This window comes from Grus americana, chromosome 31 (assembly GCF_028858705.1).
Source record: "Grus americana isolate bGruAme1 chromosome 31, bGruAme1.mat, whole genome shotgun sequence".
NCBI lineage: Eukaryota > Metazoa > Chordata > Aves > Gruiformes > Gruidae > Grus > Grus americana.
Genome location: NC_072882.1, coordinates 501430 through 514106, shown reverse-complemented (window position 1 = coordinate 514106; position 12677 = coordinate 501430). Strand labels below are relative to the sequence as shown.

Genomic DNA, 12677 nt, shown 5'->3' with positions numbered 1-12677 from the left:
CCCCGTGTCCCCCCCCCCGGGCTAATAAAGGCGGGAGGAGACGTTGGCAGATTCGAGTGGTCCTGGGGGTCCCGGGGGAGCCGTGGGGTCTGCAGTGTCCCCCCCCCCCGTGTGATGTAGACCCACGGCCTTCCCCACGGGGGGGCTCTTGAGGGGCGCTCCCCACCGGCGTATCCCTTTGGGGGGGGGGTGTCCCCCCCACGGTGCTGTCCCGGGTGGGATGGCACCCACGGGGTGTCCCCAGGGGGGTGTCCCGGGTGGGATGCTGCCCACGGGGTGTGGTCGTTGGGGTGCCCATGGGTGGGATGTCTGGTCCCCCCCCCCCCCCGTCTGTGTACCCCCCCCCAGGTGTCCCAGTGGGGTGTTTTCCGTGGGGTGGTGTCACGGGGTGCTCCCTGCCGCGCTGTCCCCCGTGGGGTGTGGCCGTTGGGGTGTGCCCCATGGGGTGCCGTCACCGGGGTGCCCGTGGTGATGTCACGCGTGGGGGGTCTCCCCATGGCACTGCCCCCCCCCCCCCCGGCCCCGCTCGGTGCCCATCTATAGACAAAAAATCCCCCCACGGGGCAGGGGGCGTGGTCTCGCCTCTCCCCGCCCCCTCATGCATATGCACCGCTTAATTAGCGCGCGGCCAATGGGCGGGCGGTGACGCCGCTCGGTAGAAACCTCCCGCGCGCCGCCCGCGGCCCAGAGCGCGGAGCAGGAACCGGAGCGGCCGCCGCCATGGTGGGACCCGGGACCCGGGCACCGGCTGCCGCGGGCGGGGGGCTGCGGGGGGGGGGCCCGGCCGGGGGGGGGGGGGGGGTCGGACCGGGGGGTGGTGGCGGCGGCGGGGGGAGGCGGGGTGGTGGTGGGGGGCTCGGTGGGCACCGGGCGCGGCTGGCGGCGCCATCCCCGAGGGTGCGGCCGGGCGGTGCCGGTGCCCGCTGACCGCCGCGCTCTCCCCGCAGTGCGATTTCTCGGAGGAGCAGGCTGCGGGTGAGTGACCGGCACCGGGAACGGATTTTCCCCCCCCCACCCCCGCATCCCCCCCCCCTTCCCGGCCCCGGCCCCGCCGCCCCTAGCGCTTCCTGCGCAGCCGCGGGCGGGGCCTTTCCCCGGGCAAAGTCTCGCCCGGGCGGGGCCGTTCGTGCCAGCGGGGCGGGGGGGGTCCGGGGGGGGGGGGGGGTGCGGGGCCGGGACCGGGGATGCGGGGCGGGGGGGGCGCGGGGCGGGGGGGGCGCGGGCCCTTCTTGCGCCATTTGCCCTTATATGGGCATAGCGCGGGGCCGGGCCGCGCATTCCTGCGGGGCGGGGCGGGGCGGGGCGGGGGGGGGGGGGGGGGCAGCAGCATCCCGGCATCTCCATCCCGGCCGGCGTCGGGTTCCGCCAGGAAACCGGATCCCGGCCGGTAACGACACCCGACCCGGGGCCGGGGGGGTGCGGGGTCCCGGGGGGCGGGTAACGGGGCGCTCAGGGTGCGGGAGGGGTCGGGGGGTGGGGGGTGGGGTCCCCCGGGACGGGAGGGCTGCTGGGGGGGGGGGGCGTTGTCCGGGGGGGGTGTCCCGGTGTCCCGGGGGTCCCGAGGCGCTGACGCGGGGGGGGGGGGGGGTCCGGCAGAGTTCAAGGAGGCGTTCCAGCTCTTCGACCGCACCGGGGACGGGAAGATCCTGTACAGCCAGTGCGGGGACGTGATGCGGGCGCTGGGCCAGAACCCCACCAACGCCGAGGTCATGAAGGTGCTGGGCAACCCCAAGAGCGATGGTGAGTGGGGGACACACCCCCCCCCCCCCCCCCGCCTCCCCAGGACCACCCCGGTCCCCCCCCCGGCCCCCACCCACGTCCCGTGTCCCGCAGAGATGAACCTGAAGACGCTGAACTTCGAGCAGTTCCTGCCCATGATGCAGACCATCGCCAAGAACAAGGACCAGGGCTGCTTCGAGGATTACGTGGAGGGGCTGCGGGTCTTCGACAAGGAGGGCAACGGCACCGTCATGGGCGCCGAGATCCGCCACGTCCTCGTCACCCTGGGTGAGTGTCGTTGTTCCCCCCCCGCCCAGGGACCCCCAAAGTGCAGCCAGCCCCGGGGACCCCGTGAGCTCCCGGCCAGTCCTGGGATCCTCGCAAACTCCCATCCGGCACCAGGAACCCTCCCAAAGGCCCCCAAACCCTGGGGACCCCCCCCCCCCCCCGGGGTGTTTCCTCCCCCCATCGCCCCGGCGTGACGCGGGCTGTCCCACAGGTGAGAAGATGACGGAGGAGGAGGTGGAGCAGCTGGTGGCCGGGCACGAAGACAGCAACGGCTGCATCAACTACGAAGGTGAGGGATGGGGGTCCTGGGGGGGCGGGGGGTGTCCCGGGGCGGGGGGGTTGGGGTCCCGGGGGGGCTCGGTTGTGGCCCCGCTCCCTCCCTGACCATCATGTCTCCTTCCTTCCTCCCAGCGTTTGTGAGACACATCTTGTCAGGGTGACGCCGCAGGGGTACGCCTCCCCCCGCTCCCCTCAGTTGCTCTCAGTTACTTACAGTTTTTTTTTTTTTCCTTCCTATTTTTTCAGTCTTTTTTTTTTTTTTTTTTCCAAAAAAAAAAAAAAAGAAAGGCCGCCTCGTTTGCGCTCTCGCCCTTGGTGCAGCCCCTCCCTTCCCCCCCGCATGCCCCTCTGCATGGAGCCCCCCCTGCGCGCTGGGGCCGGGACATGGGTGCTGGCGTGGGGGGCAGTGGAGCCCCCCCCGCCCCGTACCGAGGGCTGCAGCGACGCCGGTTCCTCCTCGCGCTCTTCAGCCATTTGACTTTGGTTATTTTTTCCTGCCTCTCCCGGGGACGAGGGCTGTGGGGCCCCCGCAGACCCCCACCCCCTCACCCCGCTCTCCCCTCTTCTCTCCGCAGAGCTGGTCCGGATGGTGCTGAGCGGCTGAAGACACCACCCACCCCCCACCCCCCCCCAAATCGCTGGTTTTGTGCCTTTTTCCCTCATTTTCCTGACACCATGACCAAGCCCCCCCCCCAGCCCCCACCCCCCCGCTCCCAGCCCCACCGGCTAAATTATTGCTCCACGACATCAAATAAAATGGCGAAAAGGTGATGCTGGTCTGTGAACCTCTCCCCCCCCCAACAGATCCTGCACCACGAGGCTGTTTCTTCCCGCCCCGGGGATTTGGAATTTTATTTTTGTTGTCTTTTTTTTTTTAAAAAAAAAGAAAAGAAAGGGGGGGGGGGGGAATCTGACAACTGAGAAGGAGCTGGGGGGGGGGAAATGCCCATGTGCCGAGTGGCATTGGAGCTGTCTCATAAATAGCCGGGGGGGGAGCAGGGTCCCCAGCCCGCCCGGGGAGACCAACACTTAAATAAAATCTGGGACAATCATAAAAAAATACCAAAGCGAGGGGGGGAGTCAAGGGGGGGAGGGGGGGGGGGGTCCTTCAGGGTGCCTTGCAGGGCGGGAGAGGCCGGTCTCCCCGGGCCGGTGGCAGTGGCAGGGTTGGGGGGCTGCGGCATCCTCGGCCCCGGCGGGGGCTCACTGCGTGGGGGGGACGGGGGTGGCCGTGCTGGGGCTGGGCGCGATGGGGTCCGTCTGCAGGGGGGGGCCTTGGTCTGCAGGGAGAGAAGGGGGGGGGGGGGGGGTCACATCTGGGGGGGGCAAGGGGGTGCACAAGCACCTCTTGCCCCACAGCTCCCGGGAAGTGTGGAACCCCCCCCTCCCCAGCCCCATGCCCGCGAGTGGGTCCCCCCCTCCCTGAGCCACTCCCGGTGGGTTCCCCCCCCTCCCCATCCCCGGTGGCCCCCCCCCATGTCTCACCTGCGAGGAGGCCGGGGTTGGGAAGGAGGCTTCCCTGCACGGCGGCCACGATGGCGGGGCTGTGCGCGGCGGCCGAGCCCCCCGCGAGGTGCGGCAGGGCCAGGCCGGGTGGGTGGGTGGGGGGGGGCAGCCCCCCGGACGGCATGCTGCTGGCGAGGGCCCCATGCAGCGGGAGGGCGGGCGGGTTAGCGGGGAAAGTGGCGCCGAGGGGCTCGGCGGGGGGGTTAGCCATGCTAAATGGGATGGCGGATGGAGGCAATCCGAAGGGCAGGGCCGCGGGCGCATTACCGGGCACGGCGGGGTGGCCGCTGCCACCGAGGCTGCCAGCCAGGCTCTGGGACGGCGGCTGCTGCCCGGGGAACGGCGCCGGGGCTGTGGGGGGAACCGGGGCAGGGGGTGTCAGCACCGAGACCCCGGCGGTGAGATCAAACACCCGTCCCCTGCCAGCCCTTGGCACCCCCAGACTCACCGTGCGGGACGGCCGGGGCGCCCGGCGGCGGGGGCGGCTGCGGCGGGGGGGCCCCGGGCAGAGGCTGCCCCACGGGCTCGGCGGGGGCCACCATGGCGGGGGCGGGTGGCGCGCCCAGCGGGTGGGCGGCGGGGGCCAGGGGGGCACCGGTGGGCAGGGGCTGGGCCCCCGGCGGCAGCGGGGGCGGCTGCTGCTGCTGCTGCTGCTGGAGGTGCTGGAAGTGCTGCTGGCGGGCGCGCATCTCCGCATACTTCAGCTGCTCCATGTGGAAGGCCTGCCGGTCCGCCAGCAGCTGCTGGCGCTGGTACTCCAGCTGGGGGGGGCACCGGGGGGGAGGGGTCAGCAGGGGATGCTGGAGTGGGGGCAGCTGCCTGGTTATCCCCGTCCCCCATCACCACTTGCATCACTCACAGCCTCGCGCTCCCGGTCCATGATGGTCTCCAGCTCCTCGAAGTGCCGCAGCTTGATCTCCAGCTTCTTCATCTGCGTCTCCACCAGCAGCGCCACCAGTGACTTGATCTTACGCTCCTCCACTGCTGCCAGGTGCTGTGGGGGGACGTGGGGGGACGGTGTGTGTGTGTGTGTGTGTGTGTCCCCCTCAGCATCCGTACACGGGCTGCCCCCCCCCCCGCCCTCGCAGCCGCAGCCCCTAACCCTCACCTTGGCCTTCACGGCGGCGGCGGCCAGGGCGGCAGCGGCGGCGGTGGAGAGGTTCCCCTCACCGATGTCCCGCTCCACCTTGGCCTTGCGCTCAGCCTCGGGCTCTGGCAGCTCCTTCGGTGCCTCGTCTGGCCCCTCCTTCGCCTCCTTCTCCTTCTCCGGTTCCCCTGCGGCAGGACGTGGGCGGTGTTGGCGGGGCAGAGCCATGACGGGGGGGGGGGCTCAGTGCCCCCCAGCCCAGCCGGGTCCCCCCCCTCACCTGCGCCATCGCCATCACCCTTGTCCAGCTCCTTCTCGCCTTCCACCTCCTTCCCTTTCTCCTCCTCCTTCTTGGGTGCCTCCCCAGGTTTCTCCTTCGCCTCCTCCTCCTCGGCGGTGCCGTCCCGGGGCTCCTGGCAGGGGGAAACGGGCCGGCAGCCGCTCCAATCCCTGCACTGGCCGCCCTCCCTGGGGCCCCCCCACGCCCCCTCCCCGGGCCAGCCGCTACCTTCGCCTCCTTCTTCTCCTCCGCCGGCTGCGCCTCGGCCCGCGCCTCCTCCGTGCCGCTCTCCTCTGGGAACGCAAGCGCAGGGTCAGTCCCCGCTGCTGCCCGCCCCAGGCCCGACAAACTCATCACGCTGCCCCCGCCTCACCTATCCGCTCTGGCTCGTCGGAGGTGGTGCCGGCGATCCCGCTGCTCTCCAGCCCGAACGCGGGGTCGGCCTTGCCCGTCACCTTGGCCGCCTCCTCCACCTTGCGGACGTGGGCTTCCACCAAGGCCGTGGGCACCTCCTCCTTCATCTTGGAGAATTCCTCTGCGGGGCAGCGCCAGGGGCCCTCAGTGGGGCAGGCAGCGGGGAGCCCAGCACCCCTCGGAGCCAGCCCTGGTCCTCAGCACTGCTCATCCATCCCTTGGGGGGGGCTCGTGCCAGCCCCCCGATAGCATGCCCTATAGGACTCAGCCCGTCTCCCTGTAGGCCTCTCCCTGTAGCCCCACAGGACCTGCACTGTCTCGCCATAGGACTCAGCCCCTCTCCTCCTACGACTCAGCCTGGTTCCCTACAGGACTCACATCCCGCCCCCCCCCCCCCCCCCCCCAGGGCTCAGCCGTGCCCCCCCCCACCATGCCGTGCCATGCCGTGCCATGCCGGGAGCGGCTGCGTTACCCAGAGCTGACTTGGCGGCGGCAGAGGCGACGCGGGGGTCGACGACGGAGGCCAGGAAGGCGACGGTGCTCATGACGGGGTTGCCCGACTGGCTGAAGGGGATGGGCTGGTACGCCAGCGGCCCCAGGGACGCCTCCGAGTCCTCCAGGTAGGGGTCCTCGATGGGCAGCCGCAGGAAGTGCAGGATGCATTCGTCCTGCGTCCGGCTGCCCACGTGCTCCGACACCTTGTTCCAGTCGTCCTTGTACATCTCCAGGGCCTGCGGGACGGAGCAGGGGGGTGTCGGCGGGGTCCGGCAGCCCCGTTTTCCCCTCCCCGTGGACCCCCCCCTCTCACCTCCAGCAGCAGCAGCGTCTCCTGCTCCGTCCACTCCCGCGTGGCGCTGGCAGCGGCTTTGCTCTGCGGTGCGGGAGGAGAGGGGTGAGCGGCGGCGGGCAGGGGGGACGGGGACGACGGGGACGGGGGGGGTGCCCACCTTGGAGGGGACGTTCTTCTTGGTGTACATGTCGGTGCGGAGGCCGAAGTTCTGCATGTCGGCCGGCTTCTCCTTGCTCTTGTCGGGGAAGTTCAGCATCTGCTGCGAGGCTGAGGTCTGCTGCCGGGGGAGGAGATGGGACGCTGGGGATGCGGCCGCGGGGGACAGGCCACGAGGACGCCGGTGTTGCCCCCCCACCCCATCCCAGAGAAGCCTTCGTGCCCCGTCTCGTCACGGTGTCCCCCCCGCGTCCCTGCTCCCCGGGGCAGGGCGGCATGCGGGGCGCGAGGGGGAGGAGGGAAGGAGCCTTCCTCGGGCAGCGGCGGGGGCACGGACCCCAAGGAGCCGCCTACCAGCTCCGGCTTCCCCTTCACCGTCTCGGTGACGAGCTCTTCGATCTCTTTGCTCTTGCGGCCCGTCTTGGCGTCGCCGTCGCTCTGCCGGCCCTGAGGCACGGATCGAAGCTGTGCGATCCCCCCACCCCCCCACCCCACCCCGCGCCCGGCCCCCGCGGGGACCGGGGGAAGGCAGAGGGGGGACGCGGCTGGGAGCGGAGCGGCCGCCCCCCGAGCACCCACCTGGGGCGTCTTGGGCTGCAGCGGCACCAGCCCTGAGGGCGTATCGGCCAGGACGTGGAAGTGGGAGGTCGGTGGGGGGCCCATGGGGGTGGGCCGGCTCTCGGCGTCCACCTGGTAGTTGATGAGGCCCCACTGCTCCAGGAAGGCGTGGACCCTGCAGAGAGCCGGGGCTCAGACCCCGCCGGTCTTTCTGCCAGCACCAGGGTGCCGAACCGATCCCCCGCCCCATCCCACCGGCGCGGGACCCACCGCATGATGGCACAGACGTCCCCGGCCAGGTTGCGGCGGCATGCCGTGGAGGTCAGGTACTCCTGCGGGTTGAGCCGGTACGTGTCGATCATGAAATTGCGGTAAGCCAAGTATCTGGAGGAGATGGGCGAGGCGTCAGCGCCGGCAGCGGCCCCGCCAGCACCAGGAAGGACGGCGAAGGGAAAGGGTTCGGCCTCACATTTCGGGGGTCTTGGATTTATTCTTGCCGTTGAAGAACTCGGGTAGGGCTCGGCGCTCGATGGCGTGGACGCTGCAAGACGAGACGCTTGGGGAGGGCACGGCACGGCAGCCCCGCGCCGTCCGGCTGGCGCCCGGCGGCACCATCCTCGTCCTCGGCTCGCCCTTACCTGTTGTAGTCGAACCAGGCGGCGTAGCTGGGGATGATGATGTGGTGGGTCTGCTCCGTCACGTTGTCCTCGTGCAGGTCGGGGTTCTTGGCCTGCTCCCCCTTGCTCCCGGTGCCGTTCTCCTCCTCGTCCTGCCAGAGACCAGCACCGCATGGGTGAGGGGGTCCTGAGCATCCCTTTTGCACCCTTCTTCATCCTCACCAAGAGCAGGATGAGGCCAATAGCCCGTGGCAAAGCCGTTTGCAGCCCCAGGGGTGAGGGGAAGGGCAGAAAGGGGCCTTTTTGTACCCAAAAGAGGGGCAAGGAAAGAGGGATAAAGAGGCGACCACCCACGACGGCGGGGGGGGGGAAACGTCTTCCCTGGAGGAGTGTTGGGCTGGGGAGGGGGGGACGGCCCCGGGCCTCACCTTGCCAGCTGTCTCCATGCTCTCATCTTCCTGCTCGTCTGGAAGAGAGGACAGCAGGGTGGTTTTGGGCACCGCCGGGTCTGTGGTGCCACGGGACCTGTCGCGGCACTCGGCCCCGGCAGCTCGGACTCACCCAGGTCCGTCATGGTGCCCCCCTTGACAGGCGCAGACTCCGAGTCCTTCTTGGTGTTGACTGCAGTGGAGGCAAGCAGCGCTGAGCACCCCGAGGACAGGTCCCCAGCCCAGCCCACGCTCGTGGGGGGAGACGGACCCCACAGGGGGGCTACTGCCCCCCACCCTGACCTGTCTTGGGCAGGGTGACCTCCTCCACGTTGGGGACAGGTGAGGGCTCGTCCATGTCCTTCGTCAGGTCCTCCTGCTCCTCCTCACGGTGCCCACGCTTGGATTTGTTGTAGGGGGTGGAGGGTCTGCGAAGGGAGGCACCCCGCATCCCCGTCACCACTGCAGCCTGGGGACCGGGCTCCCCACAGCCCCGGGCTGGATCCAGCCCCGCTGCCCCCCCCCCAGCCCAGGCTCACCCCTTCTTCGCATTCTTCTTCTTGGCCTCCGGGGTGGGTGAGGGGGAGGGCGAGCGTTTTCGCTTCTTGTAGTTGCCCCCCTTCTTGTCCCGCCGGTCTGAATCAGGGCTGTTAACCTGGGGGGGACAGGGAGGTCGCTGGGTTCAACCGAGTGGGATGGCCGAGCAGAGACCCCCCCCAGCATCATCCCCCCCCACGGCTTTGCCGCTCTGCTCTGACCTCGTCCGTCAGCGTCTTGGCCGAGATCTTCTTCCTGCGGGCAACAGGGCTCTTCTCATCCGTCACCTCATAGTCCTCCTCATTCATCCACTCGTTGAAGGTGTCCGTGTCCAGGATCCACTTGGCATGGACCTGCCGGGCAGGGGCGTGGGTGCGTCAGGCAGCCAGCAGGCAGGGGATGGGGGGGGGGGGGGCACAGCCGCCATCCCAGCCTGGGGGACCCCGTTACCTTCCGGGGCTTCTCTGGTGTCGGGGCGTCCTCCACAGAGGCCTCGATCTCGCTGGCGGGGATCCAGGTGTCGTAGCTGCGGGTGCAGAGGGATGGGGTGAGCGCGGCACCCGCAGCGCTGTGGGTGCCCCACAGGCATGGGGGGCTCCATCGGGCTTCAGCCGCGTCCCCACAGCCCCCGCCGGGACCCCTCACCTGTCGGGGTAGTAGCCCCAGTGCAGCAGGACCTGCTTGTCGCGCTTCATGACCGGCCGGACCCACTCCTCTGCGGGAGGCACGGAGCGGGGTCGGCACTGAGCACGGACCCGCTGTCCCACCGAGAGCCGCCCGTGATGCCGAGCACGGCTCTGCCCCCCCGAACACCTCCCCACGCCTGGCGTTTCGCCATGTGCTCGGAGCAAGGGGCTCCCCCTTTTGCACCCACCTTCCTCCAGGTTCCCGGGGACAGGGCAGACGACGTGGGACGCGTTGCTCTTGTCCTCGGTCACTGTGCCCTGCGAGGGGAGCGGGTCCAGGGCTGAGTGCCAGGACGGGCCCCCACCCCGTTGCCCCCCACCCTGGCGCTGCCACCGACCTGGTGCCTCTTGACGATGTCTTTCAGCTTGCTCAGCAGCTTGGGCTCAATCTCCTGGTGCAGGAAGATGTTGGGCCGGGCCAGGCAGTTGTTCTGGGGAAGGAGAGCGGAGCAGTGAGCAGGTGGGAGACAGGGGGAGTCCCGGGGCAGGGGGGGCAGGGGCAGCGCATCTTACCTGTACCAGGGATTTCTCGATGGTCATGAACATCTCCACGTTGCGGTCCATCCGCGAGGGATTCTGGAAATCGAAACGCCGCCTTATTGGAAGAAAAGAGCGACTCTCATGAAAGCCACAGCTCAGGTCTCCTCATCAGCATCCAAAGCCTGGGGGGGTGGGGGGGGGGAACACGCGCCTGAACCCCATCAGGGGTCCACGGTGGGGGGGGGGACATGCCCCGGCACCTACTTGCTATGGAGGTGGGTGCCCTACAACCAGCCCACCCCCATGCAGCCCCTGGCCAAGGCCACCCCAGGGCGCTCCCATGGAGGGAAGGGGACCCCCCCCACACACCCCTGGCCCTGTGACCCCCACCCCGGCCCCCTCCCGCTCCCAGGCCCCCCAGCCCCGATGGGCACAGGCAGGCGCTCACCATCCTTGGTCGCTCTTGAATTTATAGGCCGCTGCCAGGATGTGGCACAGGGCTCCTCCCGCCTTGAAATCCAAGAAGCATTTTATCTGTAACGGAAGGAAAGGGGTCAGGGGGGGCGGCTGCAGGGGGTGGGCTGCGTCCCTGCTGTGGTGGGGACCTGGGCAGGGTGCCATCCCCTGTCGGGGTGCCATGCCCTTGTCGGGGTGCCATCCCCTCGTTGGGCTCTGTCCCTGTGTCAGGGCACTGTCCCCAAGTCCATGGGGTGCTGCCCTGGGGTCCCCCAGGCGGTGTCCCCAGGTCCATAAGGTGTTCCCGGGTCCTTGGGGCGCTGTCCGTGGTCGGGGCCGTGTCCCAGTGTGGGGGTGCTGGCCCTGGTGGGACACCGTCCCTGGTGGGACACCGTCCCCTGGCTGTTGGGGCACAGACCCTGTTTGGGGGGCAGCTCCCAGCAGGACCATGCACAAGTGTCATCGTCTGCAGGACACTGGGGCACCGTCCCCGACCAGGCTGCTGTCCCGCACTGGGGCACTGTCCCGGGTCACGGTGCTGTCCGTGGTCAAGCGCTGTCCCCGCGCCTTTGGGGGTCTGTCCCTGCCTGGGGCCTGGTCCCTGGGTCACTGGGGTCTTGTCCCCAGGTTTTTAAGGGCCTTGTCCCCGGGTCACGCAGGCACTGTCCCTGCCCAGCCTTGTCCCCGGGTCACTGGGGCGCTGTCCTTGCTTGGGGTCTTTTTCCTGGGTCTTTGGGGCCTTATCCCCGGGTCTCTGGGGTCTTTTCCCTGGGTCTTTGGGGAGCTGTCCCTGCCCAGCCTTGTCCCCACGCCATTGGGGTGCTGGCCCCGGCTCACTGGGGTGCTCTCCCCGTGTCTTTGGGGCGCTGTCCCTGCTCGAGGCCTTGTCCCCAGGTTCCCGCGTGTCGCTGGGCCACGTCCTCTGCCGGGACGCAGCCCCCCGGCCCACCGTGTCCCCGTCCCCATCCCGTCCGTGCCGCCGGCTGCCCGCACCCCGGTGCCCGGGCCCGACGGGGGCTCACCGGCAGCTTGGTGAGGGGCGCGTTGCTGACGTGCTTGCCGAAGACCTCCTCCTGGAACTGCAGCAGCTGCACCACCAGGCTCGACAGCGACTTGTTGGTGGGGGGCTCGGCCTGGATGTACTGTGGGGGCGAGGGGGGGGGGTCAGCGCCGCCGCCGGGGCCGGGCCCAGGCCCGGGTGGGGGGAGTTGGGTGTGGGGGGTGGCGGGGGCGGCGATGGCGGCGGCGGGGCCGTGACAGGCCGGGCCCGGTGGGGTGGGGGCCGGTGTCGGCTCCCTCCGCCCCCCGCCGCGGCCTACCTTCTTGTAGTTCTTGCCGAGCCAGAGGCGGACGTTGTCGAACTGGCTGACGGTGTCCGAGGCCTCGTAGTACTTGACGTTGGGGCCGCCGTCCTTCTTCCGCACCGCCATCTTCGAGCGGGCCGGGCCGCCTCCCGCCGCGCCGCGCCGCGCCCGCTCTACCGCCCCCTGCCGGCCCCGCCCCGCGCCGCGCCCGCTCTACCGCCCCCTGCCGGCCCCGGGGCGCGCCGCGTTGTCCCGCCCGCCCTGCGTTAAGCGAACGTTGCCCGCTCGGTTACCGGTGCGACCGGGCCGCGGTGCCACCTGCCGGGTCGGGAGCTCGGTGACGCTCCCTCTACGGGGAAGCCGGACCGGTTGGGTGGCCCCCCGGGGCGGGGGGGGGTGTGTGTGCGTGAACGGGACCGGGACCGGCGGCGTGGCACCGGGAGGGGCGGGGAAACGGTATGAGCCCGGGCGCAGCGCACCGGGAGGGGATGGGCGGGGCGGAGGCGGGGCGGGGCGGGCGGCGACGGGGCCCGGTCTAGGCGGAGCGCGGGGCAGGGTGGCGCGGGAGTCACGGTGGCCGAGTGGTTAAGGCGTTGGACTCGAAATCCAATGGGGTTTCCCCGCACAGGTTCGAATCCTGTCCGTGACGCCAGCTCCGTTTTTGCGCGGACTCCCGGGGCCGCCTCGAACGGGGCCGCCGCGGGGCGGGGGAGGCCGGTGACACGTTGGGGGCCTCGCACCCCCGTACCCGCTCTTTTAACGGCGGGGGCAGCGGGGCTCTGGGGGGGGGGGTGTTAGTCCTTTTGGGGCACCACCCCAGAGCCGGGCACAGGGAACAACACCCGCGGCTGGAGCCCCCCGGGACCCTCGGCCGCCCCCTGGGAGCCCCGTGATGGGGGTCCATCCCTCCCAGGGAGGGTCCCCATCCAGAGAGCACCGTGGCAGCAGCGCCTGGGAAAGGTGTTTATTGATTTCAGCGACCCCGTGGCCAGCGCAGCCCCCTTGAAAGGGGGAGGATGCCCCAAAACCACCCATTTTCACGTGGGATTGAGCCCCTTTGTCAAACACCCCCGTGGCCTCCCCAGCGAGGGG

The 12677-nt window shown here is 70.4% G+C and overlaps 2 protein-coding genes and 1 non-coding gene across 11 annotated transcripts; 2 read left to right on the top strand and 1 right to left on the bottom strand.

The window, feature by feature from the left end:
• The first annotated feature begins 593 nt into the window (after positions 1-593).
• MYL6 (myosin light chain 6) lies at positions 594-3055 on the top strand. 4 transcript variants are annotated; one of them, XM_054807197.1, is made up of 7 exons: positions 594-723; positions 948-975; positions 1597-1740; positions 1834-2007; positions 2219-2296; positions 2419-2457; positions 2862-3055. In XM_054807197.1, the coding sequence occupies exons 1-6, from the start codon at positions 721-723 to the stop codon at positions 2445-2447; spliced, it is 456 nt and encodes a 151-aa protein (XP_054663172.1). In that variant the 5' UTR covers positions 594-720; the 3' UTR covers positions 2448-2457; positions 2862-3055. The 4 variants fall into 4 exon arrangements, with proteins under 4 accessions (XP_054663172.1, XP_054663171.1, XP_054663170.1 ...); XM_054807196.1 differs by lacking the exon at positions 2419-2457; XM_054807195.1 differs by lacking the exons at positions 594-723; positions 948-975 and adding an exon at positions 1239-1387.
• A 126-nt stretch (positions 3056-3181) lies between these two features.
• Positions 3182-11782, bottom strand: SMARCC2 (SWI/SNF related, matrix associated, actin dependent regulator of chromatin subfamily c member 2). Of its 6 annotated transcripts, none has more exons than XM_054807085.1 (29): positions 11601-11782; positions 11304-11423; positions 10274-10359; positions 9859-9940; positions 9684-9776; positions 9534-9603; positions 9305-9374; positions 9110-9185; positions 8881-9012; positions 8662-8777; positions 8426-8550; positions 8256-8315; positions 8123-8160; positions 7716-7846; positions 7547-7618; positions 7348-7461; positions 7099-7252; positions 6874-6966; positions 6521-6637; positions 6382-6444; positions 6046-6304; positions 5533-5694; positions 5388-5452; positions 5160-5292; positions 4901-5067; positions 4652-4786; positions 4241-4553; positions 3772-4143; positions 3182-3566 (listed from the first exon to the last, which is right to left on the bottom strand). In XM_054807085.1, exons 1-29 carry the CDS (start codon positions 11709-11711, stop codon positions 3490-3492), a joined length of 3606 nt encoding a protein of 1201 aa, XP_054663060.1. In that variant the 5' UTR covers positions 11712-11782; the 3' UTR covers positions 3182-3489. The 6 variants fall into 6 exon arrangements, with proteins under 6 accessions (XP_054663060.1, XP_054663064.1, XP_054663059.1 ...); XM_054807084.1 differs by having other exon boundaries at positions 3183-3566; positions 6521-6640; XM_054807088.1 differs by having other exon boundaries at positions 3183-3566; positions 4060-4143; positions 6521-6640; positions 11601-11780.
• Positions 11783-12152: 370 nt separating this feature from the next.
• Positions 12153-12234, top strand: TRNAS-CGA (transfer RNA serine (anticodon CGA)). The gene has a single exon. It is a non-coding gene; the product is annotated as a tRNA-Ser (tRNA).
• The last annotated feature ends 443 nt before the right edge of the window (positions 12235-12677 follow it).

Bases quoted from the DNA above. Each gene is read 5' to 3' on its own strand.
- SMARCC2 (XM_054807084.1), bottom strand. From the start codon at position 11,711: ATGGCGGTGCGGAAGAAGGACGGCGGCCCCAACGTCAAGTACTACGAG. The intron at 8,551-8,661 runs GTGAGCCTGGGC...CTCCCTTCGCAG, and splicing joins AAGAAGAATGCGAAGAAGGG to ACCCTCCACCCCCTACAACA. The intron at 4,144-4,240 runs GTGAGTCTGGGG...TTCCCCCCACAG, and splicing joins CGCCCCGGCCGTCCCGCACG to CCCCGGCGCCGTTCCCCGGG.
- MYL6 (XM_054807194.1), top strand. From the start codon at position 1,249: ATGGGCATAGCGCGGGGCCGGGCCGCGCATTCCTGCGGGGCGGGGCGG. The intron at 1,388-1,596 runs GTAACGACACCC...GGGGTCCGGCAG, and splicing joins AGGAAACCGGATCCCGGCCG to AGTTCAAGGAGGCGTTCCAG. The intron at 1,741-1,833 runs GTGAGTGGGGGA...CGTGTCCCGCAG, and splicing joins GGGCAACCCCAAGAGCGATG to AGATGAACCTGAAGACGCTG.